This window comes from Salvelinus namaycush, chromosome 33 (genome assembly GCF_016432855.1).
Source record: "Salvelinus namaycush isolate Seneca chromosome 33, SaNama_1.0, whole genome shotgun sequence".
NCBI classification, from domain to species: domain Eukaryota; kingdom Metazoa; phylum Chordata; class Actinopteri; order Salmoniformes; family Salmonidae; genus Salvelinus; species Salvelinus namaycush.
The window spans coordinates 15,933,845-15,961,448 of record NC_052339.1 but is presented as its reverse complement, the minus strand read 5'-3'; the positions used below and the strand labels follow the sequence as shown (position 1 = coordinate 15,961,448).

The 27,604-nt window shown below is 42.2% G+C and overlaps 1 protein-coding gene across 1 annotated transcript in view; it reads right to left on the bottom strand.

Annotated features, from left to right (window-relative positions):
* Window positions 1–7,655: 7,655 nt before the first annotated feature.
* LOC120028146 (phospholipid phosphatase-related protein type 5-like) overlaps window positions 7,656–27,604 on the bottom strand; it is a 72,870-nt gene continuing 52,921 nt past the window's right edge. The window contains exons 4-6 of the mRNA XM_038973347.1: window positions 20,221–20,397; window positions 14,655–14,789; window positions 7,656–10,580 (exon numbers count right to left, since the gene is read on the bottom strand). Of these exons, the coding sequence (XP_038829275.1) occupies window positions 10,551–10,580; window positions 14,655–14,789; window positions 20,221–20,397 (342 nt within the window). The 3' untranslated portion in view covers window positions 7,656–10,550. The remainder of the gene's footprint in view (window positions 10,581–14,654; window positions 14,790–20,220; window positions 20,398–27,604) is intronic.

The following is a 27,604-nucleotide window of genomic DNA, read 5'->3' as shown; positions in this document are numbered from 1 at the left end:
AGGTGTTCTCTCATTTGAGAGTGAGGTGTTCTCTCACTGGAAATAGCTAGCAAGCTAGCCAACTTTAGCCAGTTAACTTGTGTGCTTGACTGCCAACATTGTGAGGAACGCTTGGATCAACCCTACTCCTCGGCCAGAGAGTCCAGTGTCAATAGTGCAGTGTGCACCTGAACGCTCGGAGAGCGGAACGCTCTGAATTTAAGAACAGACATCTGACAATTCTCTGAATTAGTAATGACCTATTGCGCACTCTGACACACTTGAACAACTTTGTTGTCAATCAAATGTATTTGGCATCGATCAAATGAGTGGGCAGGCAGGCAAGTTCCCATTCAGTTGTCAAAATGTGGTTTTAGACAAGCTGTAAAATTCCCAAATCTAAGAGGACTCCTGTAGTATTTACATATTTGCAGAAATCCATTCAGGTGTATTTTGTGGCTTTTGGTGAATGCGTTCTGATGATCTAAAGTTGCGCTGTTGCCACCGCCTGTAAACACACCGTCCAGTTCAAAGTGAATGATGGCAGGTCTTAATGCCTGTATACACACAGTCCAGTTCAAAGTGAATGATGGCAGGCCCGTGTGGCAAATGGCTTAGTTACATAAAGGCCTACTGTAGCTCTGATTGGCTATGGCGCACCGGTCTGCATAAACTCTGGTCCTGGACAAGACAGATGTTTATATTAGGTTTTATTTACTACAGTGTCTATCAATTGTATGATCGCACAGCCGCTTTCCCACTCTATATTGCTATAGAATTTTCACAAATGCCTTACTCTACGTGATTCCCAAACATTCTATGAATTTATGAGTGCCAGAAAATGGCCATATCTAAGTGCTCACTTGTAAAAAAAGATGTCATATTCTTCCTGGGGATGTATAGGAACAGATTTTTATAAGATTTCACGTTGCTGAAACACTGTCAGTTCCACTTTAGATATTCAATGCTTTCCATCTATTTTTTACTTAACGATGATAGCCCCTTGAATCTCTTAATCAATCAGAGAAGATTACTGCTGGCAGGCAGCACTGCTGCGATAAATAGTATGGTTTCCGGGTGGGGAGGGAGGATGCGGGTGGGTGGATGGGGACTGAGGGGGGGAATGGGTTTGGGTTAACTTGAATGTATTTATTTGATTGGTTCTGTACATGTAACCTCCCTCTAAAAACGAAAAATGACTAAACTGAATAAAAAGGTCACAAAAAAAAAGATACACCAATATTACTGGGGCTGGGCCTCCCGGGTGGCGCAGTGGTCTAAGGCACTGCATCGCAGTGCTAGCTGTGCCACCAGAGATTCTGGGTTTGAGCCCAGGGTCTGTCGCAGCCGGCCGCGACGGGGAGGCCCATGGGGCGGCGCACAATTGGCCCAGCGTCGTCCGGGTTAGGGAGGGTTTGGCCGGCAGGGATGTCCTTGTCTCATCGTGCACTAGCGACTCCTGTGTCGGGCCGGGCGCAGTGCATGCTGACCAAGTCACTAGGTGTACGGTGTTTCCTCTGACACATTGGTGCGGCTGGCTTCCGGGTTGGATGTGCATTGTGTCAAGAAGCAGTGCGGCTTGGTTGGGTTGTGTTTCGGAGGACGCATGGCTCTCGACCTTCACCTCTCCCGAGTCCGTACGGGAGTTGCAGCGATGAGACAAGACTGTAACTACTACCAATTGGATACCACGAAATTGGGGAGGAAAAAATATATATATATATTACCGGGGCTGTACATGTAGCTACGTTCAGAAACACCGTACCTTAAATTACTGTCCCAATATTACACCTCTGTACCTTAAATTACTGTCCCAATATTACACCTTTGTACCTTAAATTACTGTCCCAATATTACACCTTTGTACCTAAAAGTACTGTCCCCATATTACGCCGTTGTACCAAAAAGTACTGTCCCTATAGTATCCTAAAAGTAACACTCACCTGCACTGCAGCAGGTGAGGGGTTAAATGGAGTGCGCCCTTGTCTATAAAACACTTCTAATTTATTATCCTGTGGTGGGATGGGAGCTTTAAGAGATGTCTTGTCCAGAGCCTTCTGTGGTGGACCAACCAAGCTACTGTTCCGGAAGACAGCCTTTGGCTTGAGTAAGTCATCGATCAGTGTTTGGGCCTGTGTGGACAGAGCACTGTAATTATAGTCAGGCTCAGTGATTCATCATGACTGCAACAGGACCAGGTTGTGTCAGCCATTCAAATGGGGCTCTCTCAATCTGTAACTTGATCCAGTCAGTGGGGGGGGGGGATATGGTTATGGGAAAAGACCCACTGCTCTCTACTGATGAGGATTATAATGGAATAGTATACAAAAATGAAGAGAGCAATATTTAGGGGGAATTATTTAGATCAAGGTTGCAAGCCCTTATGGAAAAAACACATGATTTCACGTGTGAAATGTTCATGTTTTGAGATTTTCTTGTGATCAAATAACCTTTCACATGTGAAATCATGTCAAACCATGTGGTTTTGGAACACTTCACATGCGATGATATTTCACATGAAGTTTCACATGTGAATGTTTTCACGAGATTTCACAGGTGATGCCCAGCAAACAAAGATTAGTTGTTAAGATGTCCCTGGAACATCACGCATACACTATACAGTGCCTTTGGAAAGTATTCAGACCCCTTGACTTTTTCCACATTATGTTACGTTACAGCCTTCTTCTAAAATTGATTAAATAAAAAAAATCCTCAGCGATCTACACACAATACCCCATAATGACAAAGTGAAAAATGTTTTTTGAAATTTTAGCAAATGTATTAAATGTTTCCATTGATCTTCCTTGAGATGTTTCTACAACTTGATTGGAGTCCACCTGTGGTAAATTCAATTGATTGGACATGATTTGGAACACCTGTCTATATAAAGTCCCATAGTTGACAGTGCATGTCAGAGCAAAAACAAAGCCATGAGTTCGAAGGAATTGTCCGTAGAGCTCTTAGACACAGATTTTGCCGAGGCACAGATCTGGGGAAGGGTACCAAAACATTTCTGAAGTTCCCCCAAGAACACAGTGGCCTCCATCATTCTTAAATGGAAGAAGTTTGGGACCACCAACACTCTTCCTAGAGCTGGCTGCCCGGCCAACCTGAGCAATCGGGGGAGAAGGGCCTTGGTCAGGGAAGTGACCAAGAACCCGATGGTCACTCTGACAGAGCTCTAGAGTTCCTCTGTGGAGATGGGAGAAACTTCCAGAAGGACAACCATCTCTGCAGCACTCCACCAATCAGGCCTTTATGGTAGAGTGGCCAGAAGGAAGCCACTCCTCAGTAAAAGGCACATGACAGCCCGCTTGGAGTTTGCCAAAAGGCACCTAAAGACTCTCAGACCATGAGAAACAAGATTATCTTTGGCCTGAATGCCAAGCGTCACGTCTGGAGGAAACCTGGCACCATCCCTACGGTGAAGCATGATGGTGGCAGCATCATGCTGTGGGGATGTATTTCAGCGGCAGGGACTGGGAGACTAGTCAGGATCGAGGCAAATACTGTATGAACGGAGCAATGTACAGAGATCCTTGATGAAAACCTGCTCCAGAGCGCTCAGGACCTCAGACTGTGGCGAAGGTTTACCTTCCAACAGGACAATGACACTGAGCACACAGCCAAGACAACACATGAGAGGCTTCGGGATAAGTCTCTGAATGTCCTTGAGTGGCCCAGCCAGAGCCCGGACTTGAACCCGATCGAACATCTCAGGAGACCTGAAAAAGCTGTGCAGCAACGCTCCCCATCCAACCTGACAGAGCTTGAGAGGATCTGCAGAGAAGAATAGGAGAAACTCCCCAAATACAGGTGTGCCAAGCTTGTAGCGACATACCCAAGAAGACTCAATGCTGTTTTTTATCATAGTGATAGACAACTATACAGAAAACGCTCAAATTGCTGAAATAAGTACATGAAATCAATGATGAGAGAATAGTCAGATTAACTGATTAGTAAAATAGCAGTGGAGATGGCACTCTTTTGCTTAGAAATGTAGTATAGGTAGTGAATGTGTAGGTGACTCCTGAGAATGTGGTGGGGTTTGTGGTGCAGGAAAAAGATCAGCATACTCCGAATCCAGAGGTTTTGAGTTTAAATCCCAGGTGGGGTCCTTTTGAAAAGTCAGCACTAAGTGATCATGTCAAGTGTATTCATATTGATTCAAGATGTTTACACTATTTTAGCTGAACAGCGTACCACTTACCTTAAAACATCCATACCATTTTATATTTTCATGAATATATTTTCATGAATCTCACATGTGAATAGCAGATTTACATGTGATATTGCAGTTTCACATTTGAAAAACTTTCAAAATGTTCAAAGGTTGGTGAAATTTTGCATCCCCATGTTGTCACATTTATTTCACATGAGATCTTGTTTTCACATGTAGCTTAATGTTATCACATTAACTTCACATGAGATCACGTGCAATTCATGTGGTTTTTCCGTAAGGGTGGTAACACTCTTTTGGCTTTTGGGTCTGTTTGCTTGAGGGAATTTTTTTCCTATGCTATTTCTTTTCTAAAGAATGTGTGTGATCTAAACACAGCGAAAAGGCTGAGGGTGAACATCACTGACATTGGTGTCAAGACTTTGTAGTATGGCTGAGAACAAACATATCTATCCTGTTTTATCATTAAATCCCTAACGATGGCATTTTCTCCATGTAAATTATTCACTTTGTCTTCTATCACTTTTGCATTTGTAATGAACTGATTTCAATGCGTTGGTTCGAGGGCTCGTGCTGTAGTCTAACACACTCCCACAGCTGAGTAGTGTGACAAGATTAGAGCTGTAAACATGAACATTCTCCCGTAATTTTTTTCTCCCCCAGATGAGAATGAATTTCACGGACGCCAGAGGGTTAGAAGAGAGTTAAATCTGAACTGCAGATGTTTGGATGTGAGGAATATCGTAGTGTCGTCCCATTTGATAACTGGGCCATGGTCCTATGCAGTAGAAGAAGTGGGGGATGGGATGGAGATAGAGGAGAAGCTCACTGCCAATCTCGTTCCTCTCCCAGTGAAATCTCCCAGACAGCTCCAAACTAACCCCTGCTGGGAGAGATTTAACACGTCCAATTCCAACTGTGCTCAGACGCATTCCCAAACGGGCGTCGACGATCCTCCGCCTCAGAAGAATAGAAAAGTTGCTGAAAGCAAAAAATGTTCCTCACCACAATCTGAACAAACAAACATCAAACAACAGAGACTGAAGCAGCGACTGCTGCCACTGACCAGGTCCCATTGTGGCCCAGCCTCTTCATGTGTTTCACTGACCAGGTCCCATTGGGGCCCAGCCTCTTCATGTGTTTCGTGTGTAGAGCAGTCTGCAGAGGAACTAGCAGTGCCATGGCGGTGTAGGGCGATGGTGGCACAGAACCCTGAACCATCTCGGCTCCCTTCCAGAATCCTGCCAAACCTCCAAAACACAATTAGAGCATCTGGCTGTGAGATACTGGAGCTGTGCCGACGTATGCCCTCTAGGATGAACTGTGTGAACCATGTGAGCCCGACCACATCTGGAACTGGAACCAGACCGGTGGGTTGGAGGTTGCTTGGGAAGCCCGTCGGGGACGCCGGAGCACAGGTGTGGGTCGGTCAACCAGAACACCACTCCTGGAAAGTGAGAAAGTTCTCTGGGGCATCAGTTGACAGCCACAGTCTCACCAGCCTTCTGCATAATAGTGATTGTGGTTCTGGTGTATCCAGGAGCAGCCAAACCCAGACACATCTTCCAGATACTGGGCTCTCTGGCTGTGCTAAAGACAGCGAAGGAGCCAGCCAACAGCATGGACGGAAGGTCAGCGGCTCCAGGAGAGACCAGAGAGGTGGAGGTGGGGTTGGAAAAGGGAGACAGATGCCCAAAGAAGAATCCTTGCGGTGGGGTGAAGGATCGACATGGCCTTGGGTGAGTATTTCCACAGCTCCATGGCGACTCTCTCTGTCACTCCACTCAGATTGTACACATCCTGCCAGACTGGCAGGTCAGCTCAGTACTGCCAGTTAAGTGCTGCCACCATCATTTACTAGTTGCATGTGCATAACAGAAGCTGCCCATCTGTCAACCACTCCTGTATTCTTCACCTCCAAATAAAATTGGAACGTAATTATCGTTGGAAAATCTAAATTCTAAATGAAGACCACATTGATACCTTTTTAATATCTCTCGTCTATGTAAATGGCTGTGAATGGAAACATAATGACATCCTGCTTTACTGTAATAATACTACTATTCTTCCGGCTTTCTCGTCAAACATTAAGTATTCTCAGCAGCACCCTTTACAAAACATTTCAGTCTCAATTGAAACAGGTGCTTTCAGCTCGCAACAAAGATCACAAGGACATTGTTATATTTAGAATTGCTTCAAGTGAACACGATTCAAGACCAGAATATGAATGTCTTTCTTTATGTAGTACATTCTAATAGGTTTGTAATAACTCTATAGGTTCTTTAGAAACCCCAGGATCCATTTGGTCAAATACATCATTAATTTCCATGGCAACACAAAGTGGATCAAGTGGATCAAACGGCACATATGCTTGGAAAGTCTTTGAAGATTTGAAGTTCACATATGGATGAATGTTCGCATAGAGATTGAATGGGTGCCATTTTGTCAATTGAAGACATTGTATTCAGAACGACAGAGGCACTTCAAAGTCATGCAGAGAAGTCCTTCAAACTCATCATTCCTCATTCAGAGTGGATATTGTATGGTGACAGTAATAGTAAGTCTGAGAGACTCTGTTTTCTCTTCTCTATGAAATGGACTGTATTTGTCACATCATCACGTATCATATATATTTTTTTCTGGTATGTTCCTTCGAATAAGCGCTACTATAGCACTTTAAGTATTTCCGACAGACTAAGTTAACAAACCAATTCCTTTCCCATGTGTTTTTTTTTTTTACCAGAGGTGGGAATGCTGTTGTAAGTCACAGAGAGAGAAACCCCCGCAGAAGTGGCCTCTGTGCACCTGTAGATGTCGGGCTGTATGTATCAAATGTCTCAGAGTAGGAGTGCTGATCTAGGATCAGATCCCCACATCTATGTAGTGTTATTAAAAGATGATCTAACAGGCTAAACTGATCATTAATCAGCACTCCTCCAAGACACTTGATACGTCCCACAGGGGACAGATAAGACAGATCAGTGTTCCAGGAGTTTCTATAGAATGAGGGAAATCTGTGTCACAAATGGCACCCTATATCCTATATAGTGCACTACTTTTGACCAAATCCCCTAAGGGATTTAGTCAAAAGTGCCGTTTGGGAGGCAGACAACAGCTTCAGCAATGTTCTGTTCTACAGCATGTATCTCTACTCTGGTGACTGACTGTTGTAAATGGCTCTCTGCCGCTTGTTCTCTCTTGTGATGGATGGTTTGTTTGTTTGTTTTCTTGTCTGTCTTCCGTAGGACTCCGAGAGTCAGTCAAGGAACCAGCGGCAGAACAAGTCCCCAACAGACTGTGATGTCACCCTACTGCACATTGTGCATCTTTTACAGTGTAGGTCAGTCAATCTGTCTCATGTCAGGGAAGAAGGACAATTTGGAGATGAGTTTCAACATATCCTTCACAACAGACAAACTTGACTCAAGCAAATAGCAAGATATTTAGTATTCAGAGTAGGTTAGTGAATGGATAGGAGGAGCGAGCAATCTTGATATAATTATTTTTTATTCCAAGACTGTAAATTGAATTTTGTCTACAGTGTAAAAGGTCATGATAAAAAGACAAAGGAATGAAATAGAAGTTTGGTAAAACAACTGGGTGACCAGAATATCAACAACATCCATACAAAATGATTCACTATGCTAAATAATGACAATGTAACAGTCTGACTTCAAACCAGGGAAGAACAAGAAGAAAAAACGGTCATTTAAAAAAAAGATCAGTAGCTAGGTTGCATGAAAGTCTTGTCTATGGACCAAAAGTTTAACCAAAAGGTATGAATGTGTAGTTTAACAAAAAGGTATGAATGTGTAGTTTAACCAAAAGGTATGTAGTGTAACCAAATGTATGAGTATGTAGTGTAACCAAATGTATGAGTATGTAGTGTAACCAAATGTATGAGTATGTAGTGTAACCAAATGTATGAGTATGTAGGGTAACCAAATGTATGAGTATGTAGGGTAACCAAATGTATGAGTATGTAGTGTAACCAAATGTATGAGTATGTAGGGTAACCAAATGTATGAGTATGTAGTGTAACCAAATGTATGAGTATGTAGTGTAACCAAATGTATGAGTATGTAGTGTAACCAAATGTATGAGTATGTAGGGTAACCAAATGTATGAGTATGTAGGGTAACCAAATGTATGAGTATGTAGGGTAACCAAATGTATGAGTATGTAGTGTAACCAAATGTATGAGTATGTAGTGTAACCAAATGTATGAGTATGTAGTGTAACCAAATGTATGAGTATGTAGTGTAACCAAATGTATGAGTATGTAGGGTAACCAAATGTATGAGTATGTAGGGTAACCAAATGTATGAGTATGTAGTGTAACCAAATGTATGAGTATGTAGGGTAACCAAATGTATGAGTATGTAGTGTAACCAAATGTATGAGTATGTAGTGTAACCAAATGTATGAGTATGTAGTGTAACCAAATGTATGAGTATGTAGTGTAACCAAATGTATGAGTATGTAGTGTAACCAAATGTATGAGTATGTAGGGTAACCAAATGTATGAGTATGTAGTGTAACCAAATGTATGAGTATGCAGTAGAGGTTGTAATACAACATAAATAGAGGAAATATTAAAGTCAGAGTACAAAAAAATCGGAACATAGTCATGTGTACTTGTATAACATGGTATAGCTATGTTAAAGTAATACTAGTCCATTAACACATGTACTGTACTTTTTGTGAACAAACACACACATACATAAAGTGCACAAGCATAAGAAAATAGACAGCCATAATGTCTGACAGAAGGATATTGACCTACAGTATGTGTACATTTTATACAGTTCACTTTTTCCATCATTTGAATATAATAACACTAACCGTTAGGTCTTGCAATGCACATGTTAGCAGATTTTACAAATCCTGAATGTTCTAGACATAATTATGTATATTTTCCAAGCAGCAGCGGTATGGGCGGCCATCTTGCCTGCGTTTTTGAGTCAAGCTTGATTTTAAAGTGGTGCTGTTATCATGTTCCTGTGTTGTTGTGTCCTTTATGATAGTTAAGTGCTTTAGTGATCATTACAAAAATATAGATTTCAGGGGCAACATAATGGGGACATCAATATTATGCTCTGCTCTTCTCTACTCATGGGCAAAACCGTCACAAAATGAATGTTATTGCTCCTCTTAAAACTATTTTCGCATTGACAGGGGTTGGTCGATCGAATTGCAGCTTGCATCCCAAAGTGCAGTATTTTTTCTGCATACTCTGAGGTGTCTTAGGTCGAAAGACCCTTTTCAAATTTCACCAGTGACAGATGTGGTATTGTTGCACCTCAGTTACATACATTTATATCTGAGAGAATCATAGTAAGACAATGACGTTTCACCATAACACAACAAATCTCAATATTGGCCTGTGAGACAGTGACACAGTTCCCTGTCACATGCGTTCATATGTATCAACAATAGACATAAAAGTAATTACTAAACGATTAGCGACATTGTGCTCCTTTCACTGTATCCCTTCCACACCAGAGAGAGAGTTGAATAGAGAGAGAGAGAGAGAGAGAGAGAGAGAGAGAGAGAGAGAGAGGAGACACACACACGCTGACACACAGATGATAACCAACCCCTCTTCGAGCTCCAAGTGATGGCGTATCAGCTTTAGGAACTGCCACATGAAGCAAAATAAATAAAAGTGAAGCAACATGAATAAAAATGAAGCAACATGAATCAAAGTCTAACCAACATCATTGGTTTACATTTATCATAATCTGGGGTTGAAATATATGTCCCTGTATGTGGCAACAGGGCCATTTTTGAATCTACACATCTACAAATTCAACACAACATACAGTAGGCTACCTTTGAGAAAAAGAATGCTCCCTATCTTCCCATTATTTAGGATACTGATAATGTAACAATGCTTATTGTACATAAAATAGAGTCCAATGATGAAATATAATTTACATGGAGCGATGGCAGAATGAATAAGAACGTATCCGACCAACATTGTGGAAAAATGGATCAGTCACTTCCATGATGAAGTCCTCTCTTCTACAGTATAAAGTGGCATCTGGGTCACAGCGTGTCAGCATTTCTGCTTATAATGACAAGTCGAGTTAATTCAAGTTGAATCAGGTCAATTTTCCTCATTTAGGGATTAAGTCCAAAAATAGATTAAATAAATGCAGCAAACACATGGAGAAACACAGCAAAGAGCTTCCCATCAAGCTATTGAGGAGTTTTTACATGACTGCGGCATAGGATAGGATACAGGGACCGACAAGACAACAACACAGACAGACCTTATACAGTAGCCGTACATAATGAGTTAGCGTTGCACCCCGACTATTACATTTTTGATTGGACGGTGAAGAGCGTTGATGTCCAATGGGTTTGCAAAACGGCCGATTCAACGTCATGTGACTTCAGCGAAGGTGATGTGATTCTAAAAGGAGGAAAGAAAGAAAACAATTACGTGAGACAAGTTACACAAAAAGTATTTATTTTTTTATCTCAGAAGAAATTAAAGCTTTTGAAATGAGGCAGGGTTAAGTAAGTCGTTAAGAAGCTGAACGACATTTGCTCTAGATTCTAGTTGCGCTAGATTCTAGTTGCTCTATTCTTGTTGCTCTAAAAGTTGCTCTAGATTCTGGTTGCTCTATTCTAGTTGCTCTATTCTAGTTGCTCTAAAAGTTGCTCTAGATTCTAGTTGCTCTAGATTCTAGTTGCTCTATTCTAGTTGCTCTAGATTCTAGTTGCTCTATTCTAGTTGCTCTAGATTCTACTTGCTCTATTCTAGTTGCTCTAGATTCTAAATGCTCTAGATTCTACTTTCTCTAGATTCTAGTTGCTCTAGATTCTACTTTCTCTAGATTCTACTTGCTCTAGATTCTAGTTGCTCTAGATTCTAGTTGCTCTATTCTAGTTGCTCTAGATTCTAGTTGCTCTAGATTCTAGTTGCTCTAAATTCTAGGTGCGCTAGATTCTAGTTGCTCTATTCTAGTTGCGCTAGATTCTAGTTGCTCTAGATTCTAGTTGCTCTAGATTCTAGTTGCTCTAGATTCTACTTGCTCTATTCTAGTTGCTCTAGATTCTAGTTGCTCTATTCTAGTTGCGCTAGATTCTAGTTGCGCTAGATTCTAGTTGCGCTAGATTCTAGTTGCTAGATTCTAGTTGCTAGATTCTAGTTGCGCTAGATTCTAGTTGCTAGATTCGAGTTGCGCTAGATTCTAGTTGCTCTAGATTCGAGTTGCTCTAGATTCTACTTGCTCTATTCTAGTTGCTCTAGATTCTAGTTGCTCTATTCTAGTTGCGCTAGATTCTAGTTGTTCTAGATTCTAGTTGCTCTAGATTCTAGTTGCTCTATTCTAGTTGCTCTAGATTCGAGTTGCTCTAGATTCTAGTTGCTCTAGTCTAGTTGCTCTAGATTCTAGTTGCTCTAGATTCTAGTTGCTCTATTCTAGTACTATCAAGCCCATGTTTTCCCCCATGCGGATATGGGAAACAACATGTCAGTTTATTTTCTGGTTCTTTCATAAAACTTTAATGCATTATGATAGATACTGCGTCTGCTGCTTTCATCAATGAAGACTAGGGATGCTGTACTGTATGCCTATGAGCAGGGAGGGAGTCATCTTCAGGCAGCTTTTCTCAAAACAGCTCTGGCAGTAAAGCAAGGGAGAGGGGGAACCCGAGTGTATTTTAGTGGTCATACAGTACGCTTTCAAAAGTAGCCAAAAGTGGCACTTCAAGATTAATGTGAGAGCCTTAGAACGACCCATACTAACGCAAGAGGGTAGGATGGCGGGGAGTGGGCATGCAGAAACGGGGGGGGGGGGGCAGCTGTGGGTGAATAGGGTGGTGCAGGGATGTACTGTAGCTATGTGCTACCTTGATAATGTGGTTCAACTGCCATATAACCCCTGTCCGCTCCTGCCCAGATCTGAAACCAACCAAACGAGCCCGTGTCAGATGCAGTGGTCTCATTTTAAGCAAACTACAACTGGTAAAGGCTTCATATGGTATTCATAAAGTCTTCATAAGCACCTTATAGAGGTTTTATGAAGGCTTCATTAAGCCTTAAAAGTTGTGGTTTGTTTAAAATGGGACTGATGCAGTTATTTGTCAGTGTTGCTGGGTAAAGAGATGGTGGAAGAGTTACCCCACCACAGTCTGACTGCTGTAGTTGAACAGGCTGCTAATACGTCACATCACATTATCCATAGCGCTACTCACTAGCTAGTCACTAGAATTTGCAGATGTTATTTTCTTCCAAATAGGTTTCTTTAGCATACATTTGTGCATGCTGAGTTTGTTGTCAGATATCTTGGGGCTATGTTTAGAACAGGTCATTTTCCTGCTGAGGGTGTCATTGGCAATGATGAAATATTGCTAGCCTTTTTTTATGACATAACAAATTGAAGATGTGGATTCAATCAACACCCATAAACAGTGTTAATGTTGACTTCTGTGTGTTAATTCTTCAAGTACAATAACCTGTCATAGCAGCTGATTGAATATACACTACATGGCCAAAAGTATGTGGACAAAACTTCAAATGAGTGGATTCAACTATTTCAGTCACACCCGTTGCTAACAGGTGTTTAAAATTGAGCACACAGCCATGCAATGTCCATAGAAAAACATTGGCAGTAGAATGGCCCATACTTTCAACATGGCAACGTCACAGTTTGTAAAATTTCTGCCCTGCTAGAGCTGCCTTGGTGAACTGTAAGTACTGTTATTGTGAAGTGGAAACATCTATGAGAACAACGGCTCCGATGGACGAATCTGGGTTTGGCGGAAGCCAGGAGAACGCAACTTGCCCGAATGAATAGTGCCAACTGTAAAGTTTTGTGGAGGAGAAATCTGGGTCTGTTTTCAATGGTTCCGCCTAAGATCCTTAGTTCCAGTGTAGGGAAATCGTAACAGCATACAATAACAAAGCTACAACAATGACATTCTAGACTATTCTGTGCTTCCAACTTTGTGGCAACAGATTGGGGAAGGCACAAAGCAAGGCCATACATAAATCATTTTAAATAAATAATTTGTCGAGATCGGTGTGAAAGAACTTGACTGGCCTATACAGAGCCCTGACCTCAACCCCATCGAACAACTTTGAGATGAATTGGAAAGTTGACTGCGAGCCAGGCCTAATCAACCAACAATAGTGCCCGACCTCACTAATGCTCTTGTGGCTGAATGGAAGCAAGTCCCCGCAGCAATGTTCCAACATCTAGTGGAAATCCTTCCCAGAAGAGTGGAGGCTGTTATTGCAGCATTATATTGGAATGAGATGTTAAATGAGCAGGTGTCCACATACTTTTGGCCATGTAGTTTATATCAACAGAAACTCATCAGAAAGAGAAAAGAGAAAGAAGGAAAATAAAGCACTTCAACCAGGAGTTGCCAAATACTATGGACACTGAATAGTCAAATTCATCTTGGCCTGATTGGAATCTCCTTTGGCCCATTGGCTGCCTGTCTAACAGGCCCAGTTGGTCAGATGGTCAGCCAGTCTGTCTGTGTAGTGTCTGCGTCCCAAATGCCCCCCTATTTTCTACATAGAGCACTACTTTTGAACAGACTTTTGACCAAGTGGTGCACTAGAAAGAGAATAGGGTGCCATTTGGGATGTAGCCAATGTGTTCCAGAGAGTTGGCAGGCAGGCTCGGAGCCCTCACACAAACGGGTGCATACGTTTATTGCCTTGTGTTCTGCAGGTGCTCGAAGTGCCCAAAGCGGCCTCTGATCCAGCGAAAGAACCCCAGAATGCGCTCTTTGAACGATTGAGGAGGCTCATCCTCATCGTCTGTCTCCTACAGGAGTTTAGTGGTATGGATATGCATAGAATGTTTAAGTTACACTGAGTGTACAAAACATTAGGAACACCGCTTTTTCCATGACAGACTGATCAGGTGAAAGCTATGATTCCTTATTAAATCCACTTCAATCAGTGTAGATGAAGGGGAGGAGACAGGTTAAAGAAGGATTTGTAAGCCTTGAGACAATTGAGACATGGATTGTGCATGTGTGCCATGGACAAGACAAAATATTTAAGTAGCTTTGAACGGGGTATGGTCGTAGAGTATTCTTAAAATCCACTCCACACAGCTTAGTTGTCAGTAGCCTAATCAATGACATGTTCACATAAACCAGTCTGTTAATAATTCAAATGGACAGCTAGTATGACCCATATTACTGATTTCAAAATGTTATCTAATAATAACCTTGTTAAGAGTATAGCAATCCTAGAATATATTCATAGCGTACATAGGGTGAAGGGTAGAGGTATTCAACTCTTACCCTACAATTCTGCTGGTTGTCTGTTCTACCTGATAACACCCACCTATTGTCCCAGGTCTAAATCAGTCCCTGATTAGAGAGTGAACAAACATAGTGGAACTGGCTTCAATGGGGAAAAGTGTGACGCCAATCAGCCCACCGAGGACTGGAGTTGCCCATCCCTGGTGTAGGGTGTAGTAGGGAATAGTGTATAGGCCATGGGGTTGAGTACCTGCGAGGCGATGTACTTCTCCAGTGGGCTCTCCACTCTGGACATGTTCATCATGGGAGCATTAGGCATGTTGTCCTGCGGGGGGTCTTCACTGAGCAACAGCTTGCCTTTGAAGTTATGCACCACACACACCACCTAGAACACACACAGCAGGGGGAGACAGGAGTCACACACACACACACACACACACACACACACACACACACACACACACACACACACACACACACACACACACACACACACACACACACACACACACACACACACACACACACACACACACACACACACACACACACAGGGTGGAAGGGAGGTACAATAGTCTCTATCAACATAACCATCCTCACACAGACAGAAGGAGACCTACATATAGGATTCTACCCTCCATGATTCCTTAATGAGACGTTTCAATCTGCAATGGCTTGAAGCCAGAAGAAATTGCTGTAAAAATGTGTGTGCGCACATGCACGTGCACTCATGCCCAATATGTGTGTATGCGTGTCTGATGTGTGAGAGTTGGCCTCTTTAAGCTTGATATGCATGCCTATCCTGAAGCGAGTTAGCTCTCACAATGGATGGTGTATGACACACTCCAGTAAAGGCCAAAACCAGGCTTTAAGCTTCAAAATGAGGTGATCAATCTTACAGTTGCCGTTAACGAAACAGTGTGTGTGTGTGTGTGTGTGTGTGTGTGTGTGTGTGTGTGTGTGTGTGTGTGTGTGTGTGTGTGTGTGTGTGTGTGTGTGTGTGTGTGTGTGTGTGTGTGTGTGTGTGTGTGTATGTGTGTGTGTGTGTGTGTGTGTGTGTGCGTGCGTGCCATTCCCTCCCGTTCTCATCTTCTATACTGGATGCGTTTCGCCCTGCGGTGATAGGGGAGAATAGAATACATATCTGAGCCCTTTGTTGCTCTAAATTAGTTGCTTTCTTTCCTTTCTCCTCTTTCGTTTCCCCAAGCCAATCCATTCCTTTATGCAACACACCATTCCAAAGCCTTTCAAAAGCCTAAAGCTTATTGCTCCCAATAAATTATCTAGCTCCTACTGAGCAGGGAGGTGTTGATAATTGGTACAATAAAAAGCACAAAGCAAAGAGTCGGGTAATGTATACAATTATTAATTTTTTGACCATTTACTCATCAACAACAATAACAATTGTTTTTCAACATTGTTTTTGTTGGATGGCGTTGACTGTGATAGTAGTGGTATTAGAGTGAGAGGAGAGGAAGACAGAGAGGGTAGTTCTTCCCAACGGTGGGTGTAGCTATGAGCACTGGTCGTATTGGAACTCCGGGCGCCTTACCATCGGGCAAGGAGAAAGATATCTACAGTCCCAAATGAGCTAACTCCAGCACTCCCTAAAGCTGGGGGTTGTTACAGTATGCTACTCAGCTATTACAACATAAGGGACCGGGGGCTGTGACACAGCGATGCCATAGTGTTGTAGTGGAAAAAATATATCTGTATTACTTCTCACATTTTCATATCTCCTCTTGCACTTCTTGTTTAAGGAAGACTTTAATGATTCATTAATGAGGTGACTTACAATCAGTCACTATTTATTTTACCTGTATTTAACTAGGCAAGTCAGTTAAGAACAAATTCTTATTTACAATGACAGCCTACACCTGCCAAACCCGGACGATGCTGGGCCAATTGTGCGCCACCCTATGGGACTCCCAATCACAGCTGGTTGTGATACAGCCTGGATTCGAACCAGGGTGTCTGTAGTGATGCCTCTAGCACAGAGATGCTGCGCCACTTGGGAGACCCCTAAGTAAAACACTTCTAATATAAGCCTGTCTGCCCTCGATTCTCAATTTGATCCGCCGTGATATGAACCGACTTCCGACAGATTAATGACTTTACTCAATCAGATCATCAATTAATGTGAATTTGAGACACCTCATTAAAGTAGCATCTGATGATCAATCATATGCTTGAGCACCAACCTTGGAACGGTAAACAATAGCATCATTCCACAATAAGAGTTAAATCGATCTACACTTCTTTCATTTCAATGCAATCCTGAGAGGCAGCAAGGATGCTCTGTCTATATGGATGTATATAGATGTATATGGATTTTAAGAATAGAAAACATTCAATATTATTCAAATCACACGAGGTTAACTCTCCTTAGACGATAACCAATGGAAACCTTAGAAGTAGAAGGATAAGATATAAATGGAGGGATCTAATGTGTTCGGCTCGCACCAAGTTTGATCAATTAGAATCATTTAGGAAAGGTGGTACTTTATAGCATTGAACAGTGAGCACTAATATCGCTCAACAGTCTGGTAGGTTCAGCTTTAATGAAGAGGTCTTTCTTTAGAGTAAACAGCATACTCTCCTAGCCTAGCCCAGCCCACTTCCCTATTCATCTCGCTTCCTAGTGCTAGAGAGAGAGAGAGAGAGATAGAAAGAGAGAGAGCGAGAGAGGCGGAGAGAAGAGGAGGAGAGGCGGTTTGATCTTATTTCTCTGGATCCCCTATCTCTTTCATCCGCTGACATGCCTTATCTGAGCGGAGCGCTGATTACTGGAACTCTCAAACGCGTGTCTCACAGTCTAACATGCATGCAGCACAGACCGTGCACAGAGAGTGTTAGAAACAACACACCTGCACATACAGTGCCTTCGGAAAGTATTCCGACCCCTGGACTTTTCCCTCATTTTCTTACGTTACAGCCTTATTCTAAAATTGATTAAAAAAAAAAAACATCTCAACATTCAACATACAATGCGCCGCAATGACAAAGCGAAAACAGAAATACCTTTTTTATATAAGTATTCAGACCATTTGCTATGAGATTCGAAATTGAGCTCAGGTGCATTCTGTTTCCATTGATCATCCTTGAGATGTTTCTACAACAGTCCACCTGTGGTAAATTCAATTGATTGGACATGATTTGGAAAGGCACATACTTGTCTATATAAGGTCCCACAGTTGACAGTGCATGTCAGAGCAAAAACCAAGCTATGAGGTCGAAGGAATTGTCTGTAGAGCTCTGAGACAGGATTGTGTTGAGGCACAGATCAGGGGAAGGGTACCAAAAAAAGTCTGCAGCATTGAAGGTCCCCAAGAACACAGTGGCCTCCATCGTTCTTAAATGGATGAAGTTTGGAACCACTAAGAATCTTTCTAGAGCTGGCCGCCCGGCCAAACTGAGCAATTAGGGGAGAAGAACCTTGGTCAGGGAGGTGACCAAGAACCTGATGGTCACTCTGACAGAGCTCTAGAGTTCCTCTGTGGAGATAGGAGAACCTTCCAGAAGGACAACCATCTCTGAAGCACTCCACCAATCAGGCTTTTATTGTAGAGTGGCCAGACGGAAGCCACTCCTCAGTAAAAGGCACATGACAGCCCGCTTGGAGTTTGCCAAAAGGCACCTAAAGACTCTCAGACCATGAGAAACAAGATTCTCTGGTGTGATGAAACCAAGATTGAAATCTTTGGCCTGAATGCCATGCGTCACGTCTGGAGGAAACCTGGCACCATCCCTACGGTGAAGCATGGTGGTGGCAGCATCATGCTGTGGGGATGTTTTTCAGTGGCAGGGACTGGGAGACTAGTCAGGATCGAGGCAAAGATGAACAGAGCAAAGCACAGAGAGATCCTTGAATAAAACCTGCTCCAGAGCACTAAGGTCTTCAGACTGGGGCAAAGGTTCACTTTCCAACAGGAAAAGCATAAAAGCAAATAAAAAATGACATGTACATATAAAAGCATACAAAGAAGATCTGAACTGAAGCAGAATAACAGAGGAATGTTATGAACATGGCAGGATCTTATAGAGTTTAACTTAAAGGAATGGGAGTGATATGGGAATGGTGTGGCTGCTAATATCCACATTATGTTTCTCCTGTTCTGGGTACAGTACGGATATAGATAGTAAGGCCAATGACTGGTCCAGACATCTGGGACCCCTAGGGAGATGTGTTCACACTCCAACCCCAGCCTCATAGACCTCCACTGGACTACCGAGCCAGAAACAGACCCATGGCCCAGTCACCTCCAGAGTGGACCAGGAGAACTAGGTGAAGGGAAGATTGCGACAAATGTTCAGTGACAGCAGAAGTACAAACACACAACCACTGTCATTACTGTTCACTGTAAAATCCTTTGTGAGTGTTTGTGCATAATCGTGCACATGCATGCGCGCGTGTCTATATCTAAATTGTGCCTCTGCAATCCTTTATCATCCTCGCCACATTTCAATCTGCGTAAAGCCAACTCCTATTTGAGATCATTGCTCCACTTCACTCCATGCTTGGCTTCCCTCTCTGGCCATGATGGGGGAACGTTACTGTGTGAAAGGGAAAGTCCATGTCTATGTGGAGCAGCAATACAGAGGAACTGCAGAGCAGCACAATGGGCTTTGCAGGGGTTCCAGCTCCAGTGGATCAGGGGAAAGGCTCTTAGACTCCATAGGAGGACCCTTGGCGAGGAGGGACAGGTTGGAGAGGACCAGAGGAATTAAGTGGGGCAACTGCCAGTTTGCAGGGTTGGTCAAATCAAATCAAATGTTATTGGTCGCAAAGACATATTTAGCAGATGTTATTGTGGGTGTAGCAAAATGCTTGTGTTTCTAGCTCCAACAGGGCAGTAATATCTAACAATACACAACAATACACACAAATCTAAAAGTAAAAGAATTAAGAAATATAGAAGTATTAAGGATGAGCCATGTCGGAGTATGGAGTATATATATATATATATTTACATACAGTACCAGTCAAAAGTTTGTGGGAACCACACATGCGGAGATCATCCGTTCACCTACTCTGCGTCTCACAAAAATCTATTTTTTTGACTCATCAGACCAAAGGGCAGATTTCCACCAGTCTAATGTCCATTGCTCGTGTTTCTTGGCCCAAGCAAGTCCCTTCTTATTATTGGTGTCCTTTAATATCTTCTGTACACCACCCATCCCTTGTCACAACACAACTGATTGGCTCAAACGCATTAAGAAGGAAAGAAATTACACAAATTAACTTTTAACTGTTAATTGAAATGTATTCCAGGTGACTACCTCATGAAGCTGGTTGAGAGAATGCCAAGAGTGTGCAAAGCTGTCATCAAGGCCAAGAGTGGCTACTTTGAAGAATCTAACATCTAAAATATACTTTTATTTGTTTAACACTTTTTTGGTTACTACATGATTCCATATGTGTTATTGCATAGTGTTGAAGTCTTCACTATTATTCTACAATGTAGAAAATATTAAAAAATAAAGAAAAACCCTTGAATGAGTAGGTGTGTCCAAACTTTTGACTGGTAGTGTAAGTGTGTGCTTTGACAGGTAGGGTATGGGTTAACAACCCTATTCCCGTTATAGTGCACTACTTTTGACCAGAGCCCACCATGGTATAAAGTAGTGCACTAGATAGGGAATAGGGTACCATGTGGGACACAACCATACTGATGCTGATCCAGGTTCTACAACTCAGTGGTATGGTGTCGAATTTAGGACAGCCTCACAGTCCCAAGAAGTTGGTGTTGATGCTGTCCTAATACGCACACCAGACATTGTGACAATTTTGATGCTGCTGCAGGACAGGTTCTTACCAGGAAGGTAGCAATGGCCACTCCTATGATGAAGCCAGCGATGACATCAGACCAGTGGTTCCGATACTCAGCCACTCTGTTGAGTCCTGTGAGGAAGGCCAGACACATCAGACCCAGGGACAGCACAGGCTTGGCTAGCCGCGTCCCTTTGGCTTTCACCGTGCACGTGATGTAACTCTGGTGAGAGGGAAGAAGAAGGTGGGAATGGTTCAATGAACTTCACTGTTATTCCCTCACATTTTATAGACAACTAGATGCTTTCTACTAGGGAATGTACATATATTTATATTTCTTTCCAAAGAAGTAGACATCCTCCCACCCTCACCTGCATACCGATAGACTGCACATAGCCAAATCAGTGCTTAATCTTCCTTGTACTCAGAAGTAACGGCATTGGTGTCATATCTCAAACAGAGAAAATGGGACCGCATACAACATATAGGAACCATAGACATCTTGAGAATGTCAATACTATATTAATTCAGCAACAACAGAGTGCATCACTGCATGCTACAGTATATATATGTGTCCTCAGTGTGAATAGGGCTGTATAGAGCTGGGTCTCTATTCAAGTAAATGGTTTCTCATCTAAAGTACAGTATATCCGAGGTGGGTATAGGGCTGTTGGTGGATGTGTTGTTTCTAACTAACTGTCACCTCTTTGCCCCCCTGCTCTACCTGAGAGGGAGAGACAGATAGACACAGATTGAGAGAGCGTAGTGTAGCGGTGGAAAAGAGAGAGACAGACAGAAAAAAAAAAAAAAAGAGGGTGGTGGGGTGTGGGAGTGACAGACAGACAGACAGACAGACAGACAGACAGACAGAGACAGACAGACAGACAGACAGACAGACAGACAGACAGACAGACAGACAGACAGACAGACAGACAGACAGACAGACAGACAGACAGACAGACAGACAGACAGACAGAGAGTGAGACACACAGAGTACACAGCTGCCCCTGTCTCAGTGCTAAATTAGGAAGCCTGTGAGTCAAGCAGAGAGAAAGTGCCCGGAGCGGTGCCTCCCCTAACCCAGCTGGGACACAGATGATAGAGGAGGACTAAACAGGCCCTGTCACTCCTCTTAATTGTTTTAATCATTCTGATATGACATGGCATATTGACAGTGGGACTCAAAATTGTCGAAAGTAACTTAAAAGTGACTGCAAATTAATTTAAACATGTTGCAAATGAACTTAAAAGGTAATTGAATGGCCATTAAAACGTAACTAAACGAACGGAGAGAAAACAAATGCCCATTGTCGTTACATGGCTGGAGAAGTAGAGGAGAGGAAACATGATTAAGAGTTTTGTTTTCCCTTGTTGTAGTCCTCTGAAGTGAAGCCACACGCTTTATAACGAATCCCTCATGTCAGAGCGGCAGATGAGTAATTGTATTTTTCATTAGTGCAAACTCTATGCTCTGAGGGCACATTACCCATTGTTCTCTCTCTCTCTTCCTCTTCTCTCTCTCTCTCTTCCTCTTCTCTCTCTCTCTCTCTAGCTTCCTCTTCTATCTCTCTCTAGCTTCCTCTTCTCTCTCTCTCTCTAGCTTCCACTTCTCTCTCTCTCTCTAGCTTCCTCTTCTCTCTCTCTCTCTAGCTTCCTCTTCTCTCTCTCTCTCTAGCTTCCTCTTCTCTCTTGCTCTCTCTCTCTCTTCTCTCTCTCTAGCTTCCTCTTCTCTCTCTCTCTCTAGCTTCCTCTTCTCTCTTTCTTTCTCTCTCTCTTCTCTCTCTCTAGCTTCCTCTTCTCTCTCTCTCTCTCTCTTCCTCTTCTCTCTTTCTCGCTCTCTTCCTCTTCTCTCTCTGTTCCTCTTCTCTCTCTCTCTAGCTTCCTCTTCTCTCTCTCACACACACACACACACACACACACACACACACACACACACACACACACACACACACACACACACACACACACACACACACACACACACACACACACACACACACACACACACACACACACACTCTCTCGCTCTCTCTCTATGGACTCAAAGGTTGCATGCACCCTGACCCAGTTTCATTCCTTCTCTTCTCTGGGGGATAGAAAGAGATACACAACATTAGATTTTTTTCTCTATCTCGCTCTGCGTTAGTTTATGACATCTCTACATGACATGAGTTGACGTCAAGTTTAAAAAAATGATGCACTGTTCCAAAGGCAGAAAATGCACTATGAAAGTTTGCCATTTTAAATCAGAGATTTTGTATTGATTTCCGCTGGGTTAATGATAGAAGTGATATAGCATGATGATCATCGTCATGGTTGATGAACCACTGTTTTACGAGACAGTCGTTCCTTCCTGCAGGATAGCAAACTATGATGAATACCATCACCACCTCCTTCACCATATCTCCCCATGCAGAAAGAACCTGATTAAAAACAGTTAAACCCAATGATAACCTCTTCTGTGTGTAAAATGAAATCCCAGTAAATCCCCCAAAAGGCGATAGTGGTTCAGTCTTACTGCTGATTGACCTTAACATTTGGAATGGTCCGGCCCATTATGTGGTGATTCACTGTATCCCCAGAGCTTTCATTAAAACAGTGACTGTACTGTGGTCAGGGTAGTGGTGGTGTGTGTGTGTGAAGGGAAACTTTCTCCCACTCAGGTCAAGGGCATGGCTCACAGTCCTTCCCAGGGGCCACGGGTTGTAAGTTGTTTAAAACGTATACATTTCACACATGACCACACTCTTACTATGTCCCTCCAAAAATGTCCTCCGAGACAGTAATCCAATCTACCCAATGGGTGAGGTCAACTTGATTTCAACCATCTAATAGCCTTACAGAATGCTTTACACAGGGATTGAAGCTCCGACCTACATTTTCAATTTAATGTCACATATTAAGTGACATTTGTACTGTCACTAATCAAGGCTTGTCAGTTAAATGGGAGTGTGACACTATAAATATATTCTGAAGAGATGAAGAAGAGTGACAATGTCCTTTAGTGACAACCTTTCAAAGATCAATCTCTCCCACAGAGTTAGCATGCTGTCATACTCTACTGACTGACTGGATATACTGTCAAACCCATCCTGTACAGAGGTCTTAAGGTTTTAAAACCACAATCTGTACGTTTTGCACATAAAGTGTAAGTCAAATTACTTAATTCATTATATTTGGTTGTGCATACCATCAAAGAGTGGACTGCCATTGAATGTCTTTGGACTGCCTTTCAATGGGAACATACCATTCTCAGCCATAAGAAACTAGGTAAGCCTATAATACAGTACAGTATACAACAATCACATTGTCTCATTCAGATTATCCCATACAACAGATTCTAGATGATGTCCACAAGCCAAGCATTTGATCCTGCTATGGGCTCATTACCAGCAAGCCTGTAATAATGCTACAGACAATGAGGGAATAACAGGAGTAATCACCAATCTCCATAGTGCTGCTTTACAGTAGCATGCAGCAAGCTAACTTCTGTCAGGGGTTCACCTTGGGGTCATGATAGGGGCTGTACCAAATGTTTGATGTATTATAATAATTGATTTTGCTTATGTTGTATTAATAGAAGGGGAGGGGTTATAAGACCCCTCCCTCCTTACATTTATAGGGTCCTAGACTACCGATTAACAATATATATATATTCATTATAAAGGTTTAATATTGTTCCAGTCTTTTCTAATCTCTGCCTCTTATAAGAAACTGTCTGAGAAATGTGTGACTGTGAAGACAGACCTCTGCAGGGGAGTGTAAGAGATAAGAGATTAGTCAGACATTCCACTATAAATCAACTTGGACCTTTACTGCTAAGCTTTTAGATAACACTAAAAGTCTTGTTTATATAGCTGTGTAGGCATGGTTTTGGTCTCATGAGTAGAAGGTAATGACGTAGGCAGTTACATCACAGGGGGTTGACGACAAACATGATAAAAGCAACTTGGGACCTTTTCTATTTTGCAGAACTTACTAGGAAACATGCGTGCTATGTTCCTGTTGTCAACTTCTGTCTGCAATTGCATTAATAAAGGTTTTTGAATGATTCAATTAAAGATATTGTCAGAATGCTAATTTCACCAATGAGCCAATGATTGATAAGGAACAAGGAACGAACCCCAACACTTCTAACATGTGCTTTACAGTAGCATGCTAACCATTAAATACAATGGGTTTATGTAGCTAGCTTAAAGGCGCTAACTGCTAATAAATAATGTGCTTTACAGTATCATGCTAAACAATGCTAACAGCTACAAAACAATAGCACTGCTAACTGACCTACATCTCTAAATGGATCAAGGGGGGAAAAACAGTCCATTCAAACATACAGTTGAAGTCGGAAGTTTACATACACTTAGGTTGGAGTAATTTAAACTCGTTTTCAACCACTTCACACATTTCTTGTTAACAAACTATAGTTTTGTCAAGTCGGTTAGGACATCTACTTTGTGCATGACACAAGTAATTTTTCCAACAATTGTTTACAGACAGATTATTTCACTTATAATTCACTGTATCACATTTCCAGTGGGTCAGAAGTTTACATACATGAAGTTGACTGTGCCTTTAAACAGCTTGGAAAATTCCAGAAAATGATGTCATGGCTTTGGAAGCTTCTGATAGGCTAACTGACATAATTTGAGTCAATTGGAGGTGTACCTGTGGATGTTTTTCAAGGCCTGCCTTCAAACTCAGTGCCTCTTTGCTTGCCATCATGGGAAAATCAAAAGAAATCAGCCAAGACCTCCACAAGGCTGGTTCATCCTTGGGAGCAATTTCCAAACACCTGAAGGTATCACGTTCCTCTGTACAAACAATAGTACGCAACACCATGCAGCCGTCATACCGCTCAGGAAAGAGATGCGTTCTGTCTCCTAAAGATGAACGTACTTTGGTGTAAAAAGTACAAATCAATCCCAGAACAACAGCAAAGGACCTTGTGAAGATGCTGGAGGAAACAGGTACAAAAGTATCTATATCCACAGTAAAACGTGTCCTATATCGACATAACTTGAAAAGCCGCTCAGCAAGGAAGAAGCCACTGCTCCAAAACCGCCATAAAAAGCCAGACACGGTTTGCAACTGCACATGGGGACAAAGATCGTACCTTTTGGAGAAATGTTCTCTGGTCTGATGAAACAAAAATAGAACAGTTTGGCCACAATGACCATCGTTATGTTTGGAGGAAAAAGGGGGAGGCTTGCAAGCCGAAGAACACCACCCCAACCGTGAAGCACGGGGGTGGCAGCATCATGTTGTGGGGGTGCTCTGCTGCAGGAGGGACTGGTGCACTTCACAAAATAGATGGCATCATGAGGCAGGAAAATTATGTGGATATATTGAAGCAGCATCTTAAGACATCAGTCAGGAAGTTAAAGCTTGGTCGCAAATGGGTCTTCCAAATGGACAGTGACCCCAAGCATACTTACAAAGTTGTGGCAAAATGGCTTAAGGACAACAAAGTCAAGGCATTGGAGTGGCCATCACAAAGCCCTGACCTCAATCCTATAGAAATTTTGTGGGCAGAACTGAAAAAGTGTGTGCGAGCAAGGAGGCCTACAAACCTGACTCAGTTACACCAGCTCTGTCAGGAGGAATGGGCCAAAATTCACCCAATTTATTGTGGGAAGCTTGTGGACGGCTACCCGAAATGTTTGACCCAAGTTAAACAATTTAAAGGAAATGCTACCAAATACTAATTGAGTGTATGTAAACTTCTGACCCAGTGGAAATGTGATGAAAGAATTAAAAGCTGAAATAAATCACTCTCTACTATTATTCTGACATTTCACATTCTTAAAATAAAGTGGTGATACTAACTGACCTAAAACAGGGAATTTTTACTCGGATTAAATGTCAGGAATTGTGAAAAACTGAGTTTAAATGTATTTGGCTAAGGTGTATGTAAACTTCAGACTTCAACTGTACCTTTAGGCAACTAGTCAGACACTGGAACCAGTAAAAGGGATATTTGCTACGTGGGATATACAGTGCCTTCAGAAAGTATTCACACCGCTTGACTTTTTCCACATTTGTGAATGACCGGCTCGATTCGGTCTTATGTAGCAAAATTTGAAATTGTGTTTTTTACATTGGATAAAAGTAGAGACTTAGAGCTAGAAAATGGTATATCATACACTACATTTGAGGAAGAATGGGAAAGTTGATATTGAAAGTTGATATTCCAGCTTTGAGAAAATGGCCCTTGAATGTTTTGGTACACCTACTGGAGAGCTTCTCTCTGTCTACCTCCATTCAGCATCGTTCACACACTCTTAAGCCTTAGCCCCACCCCTCTCTTCAATGATTCACATGTGAGGCCATGTGCTACACAGAGTGAGTAGTGTACTAAACAACCGAAGATTTCAAGAATAAGGCTGGTTTATACTATGTATATCAACATGTCTGTAGACAGTTGTCACAGTGACATCATGAACATTCTATTGTCGTCTGAAATTAAACTTTTCGTTGTTGTCATGAAAAAGTATAAACACAAAAACGACAGGCTGCATGACATCAGCAGCCTTATTTTAACACCAATAAACCCATCCGTTTAAAAATGTATTTAGTATACAGTGGCAAGAAAAAGTATGTGAACCCTTCGGAATTACCTGGATTTATGCATAAATTGAACATTAAATTTGATCTGATCGTCTAAGTCACAACAATAGACAAACAAACTGTGATTAAAGTAATAACCCTCAAATTATTGTATTTTTCTTGTCTATATTGAATACATAATTTAAACTTTCACAGTGTAGGCTGGACAAAGTATGTGAACCCCTAGGCTAATAAGTTCTCCAAAAGTTAATTGGAGTCAGGGGTCAACTAACCTGGAGTCGAATCAATGAGACAAGATTGGAGATTTTGGTTAGAGCTGCCCTGTCCCATAAAAAAAACACCCACAAAATTTGAGTTTGCTATTCACAAGAAGCATCGTTACATATTCGTCGCCAGACCCACTGGCTCCAGGTCATCTATAAGTCTTTGCTAGGTAAAGCTCCGCCTTATCTCAGCTCACTGGTCACCATAACAACATCCACCCGTAGTACGCGCTCCAGCAGGTATATCTCACTGGTCATCCCCAAAGCCAACACCTGCTTTGGCCGCCTTTCCTTCCAGTTCTCTGCGGCTAATGACTGGAACGAATTGCAAAAAACACTGAAGTTGGAGACTTATATCTCCCTCACAAACTTTAAGCATCAGCTATCTGAGCAGTTTACCGATCGCTGCAGCTGTACACAGCCCATCTGTAAATAGCCCATCCAATCTACCTACCTCATCCCCATATTTTTTAAATGAATTTCTTTGCTCTTTTGCACACCAGTATTTCTACTTGCACATCATCATCTGCACATCCATCACTCCCGTGTTAATTTTCTGAATTGTCATTACTTTGCTACTATAGCCTATTTATTGCCTTA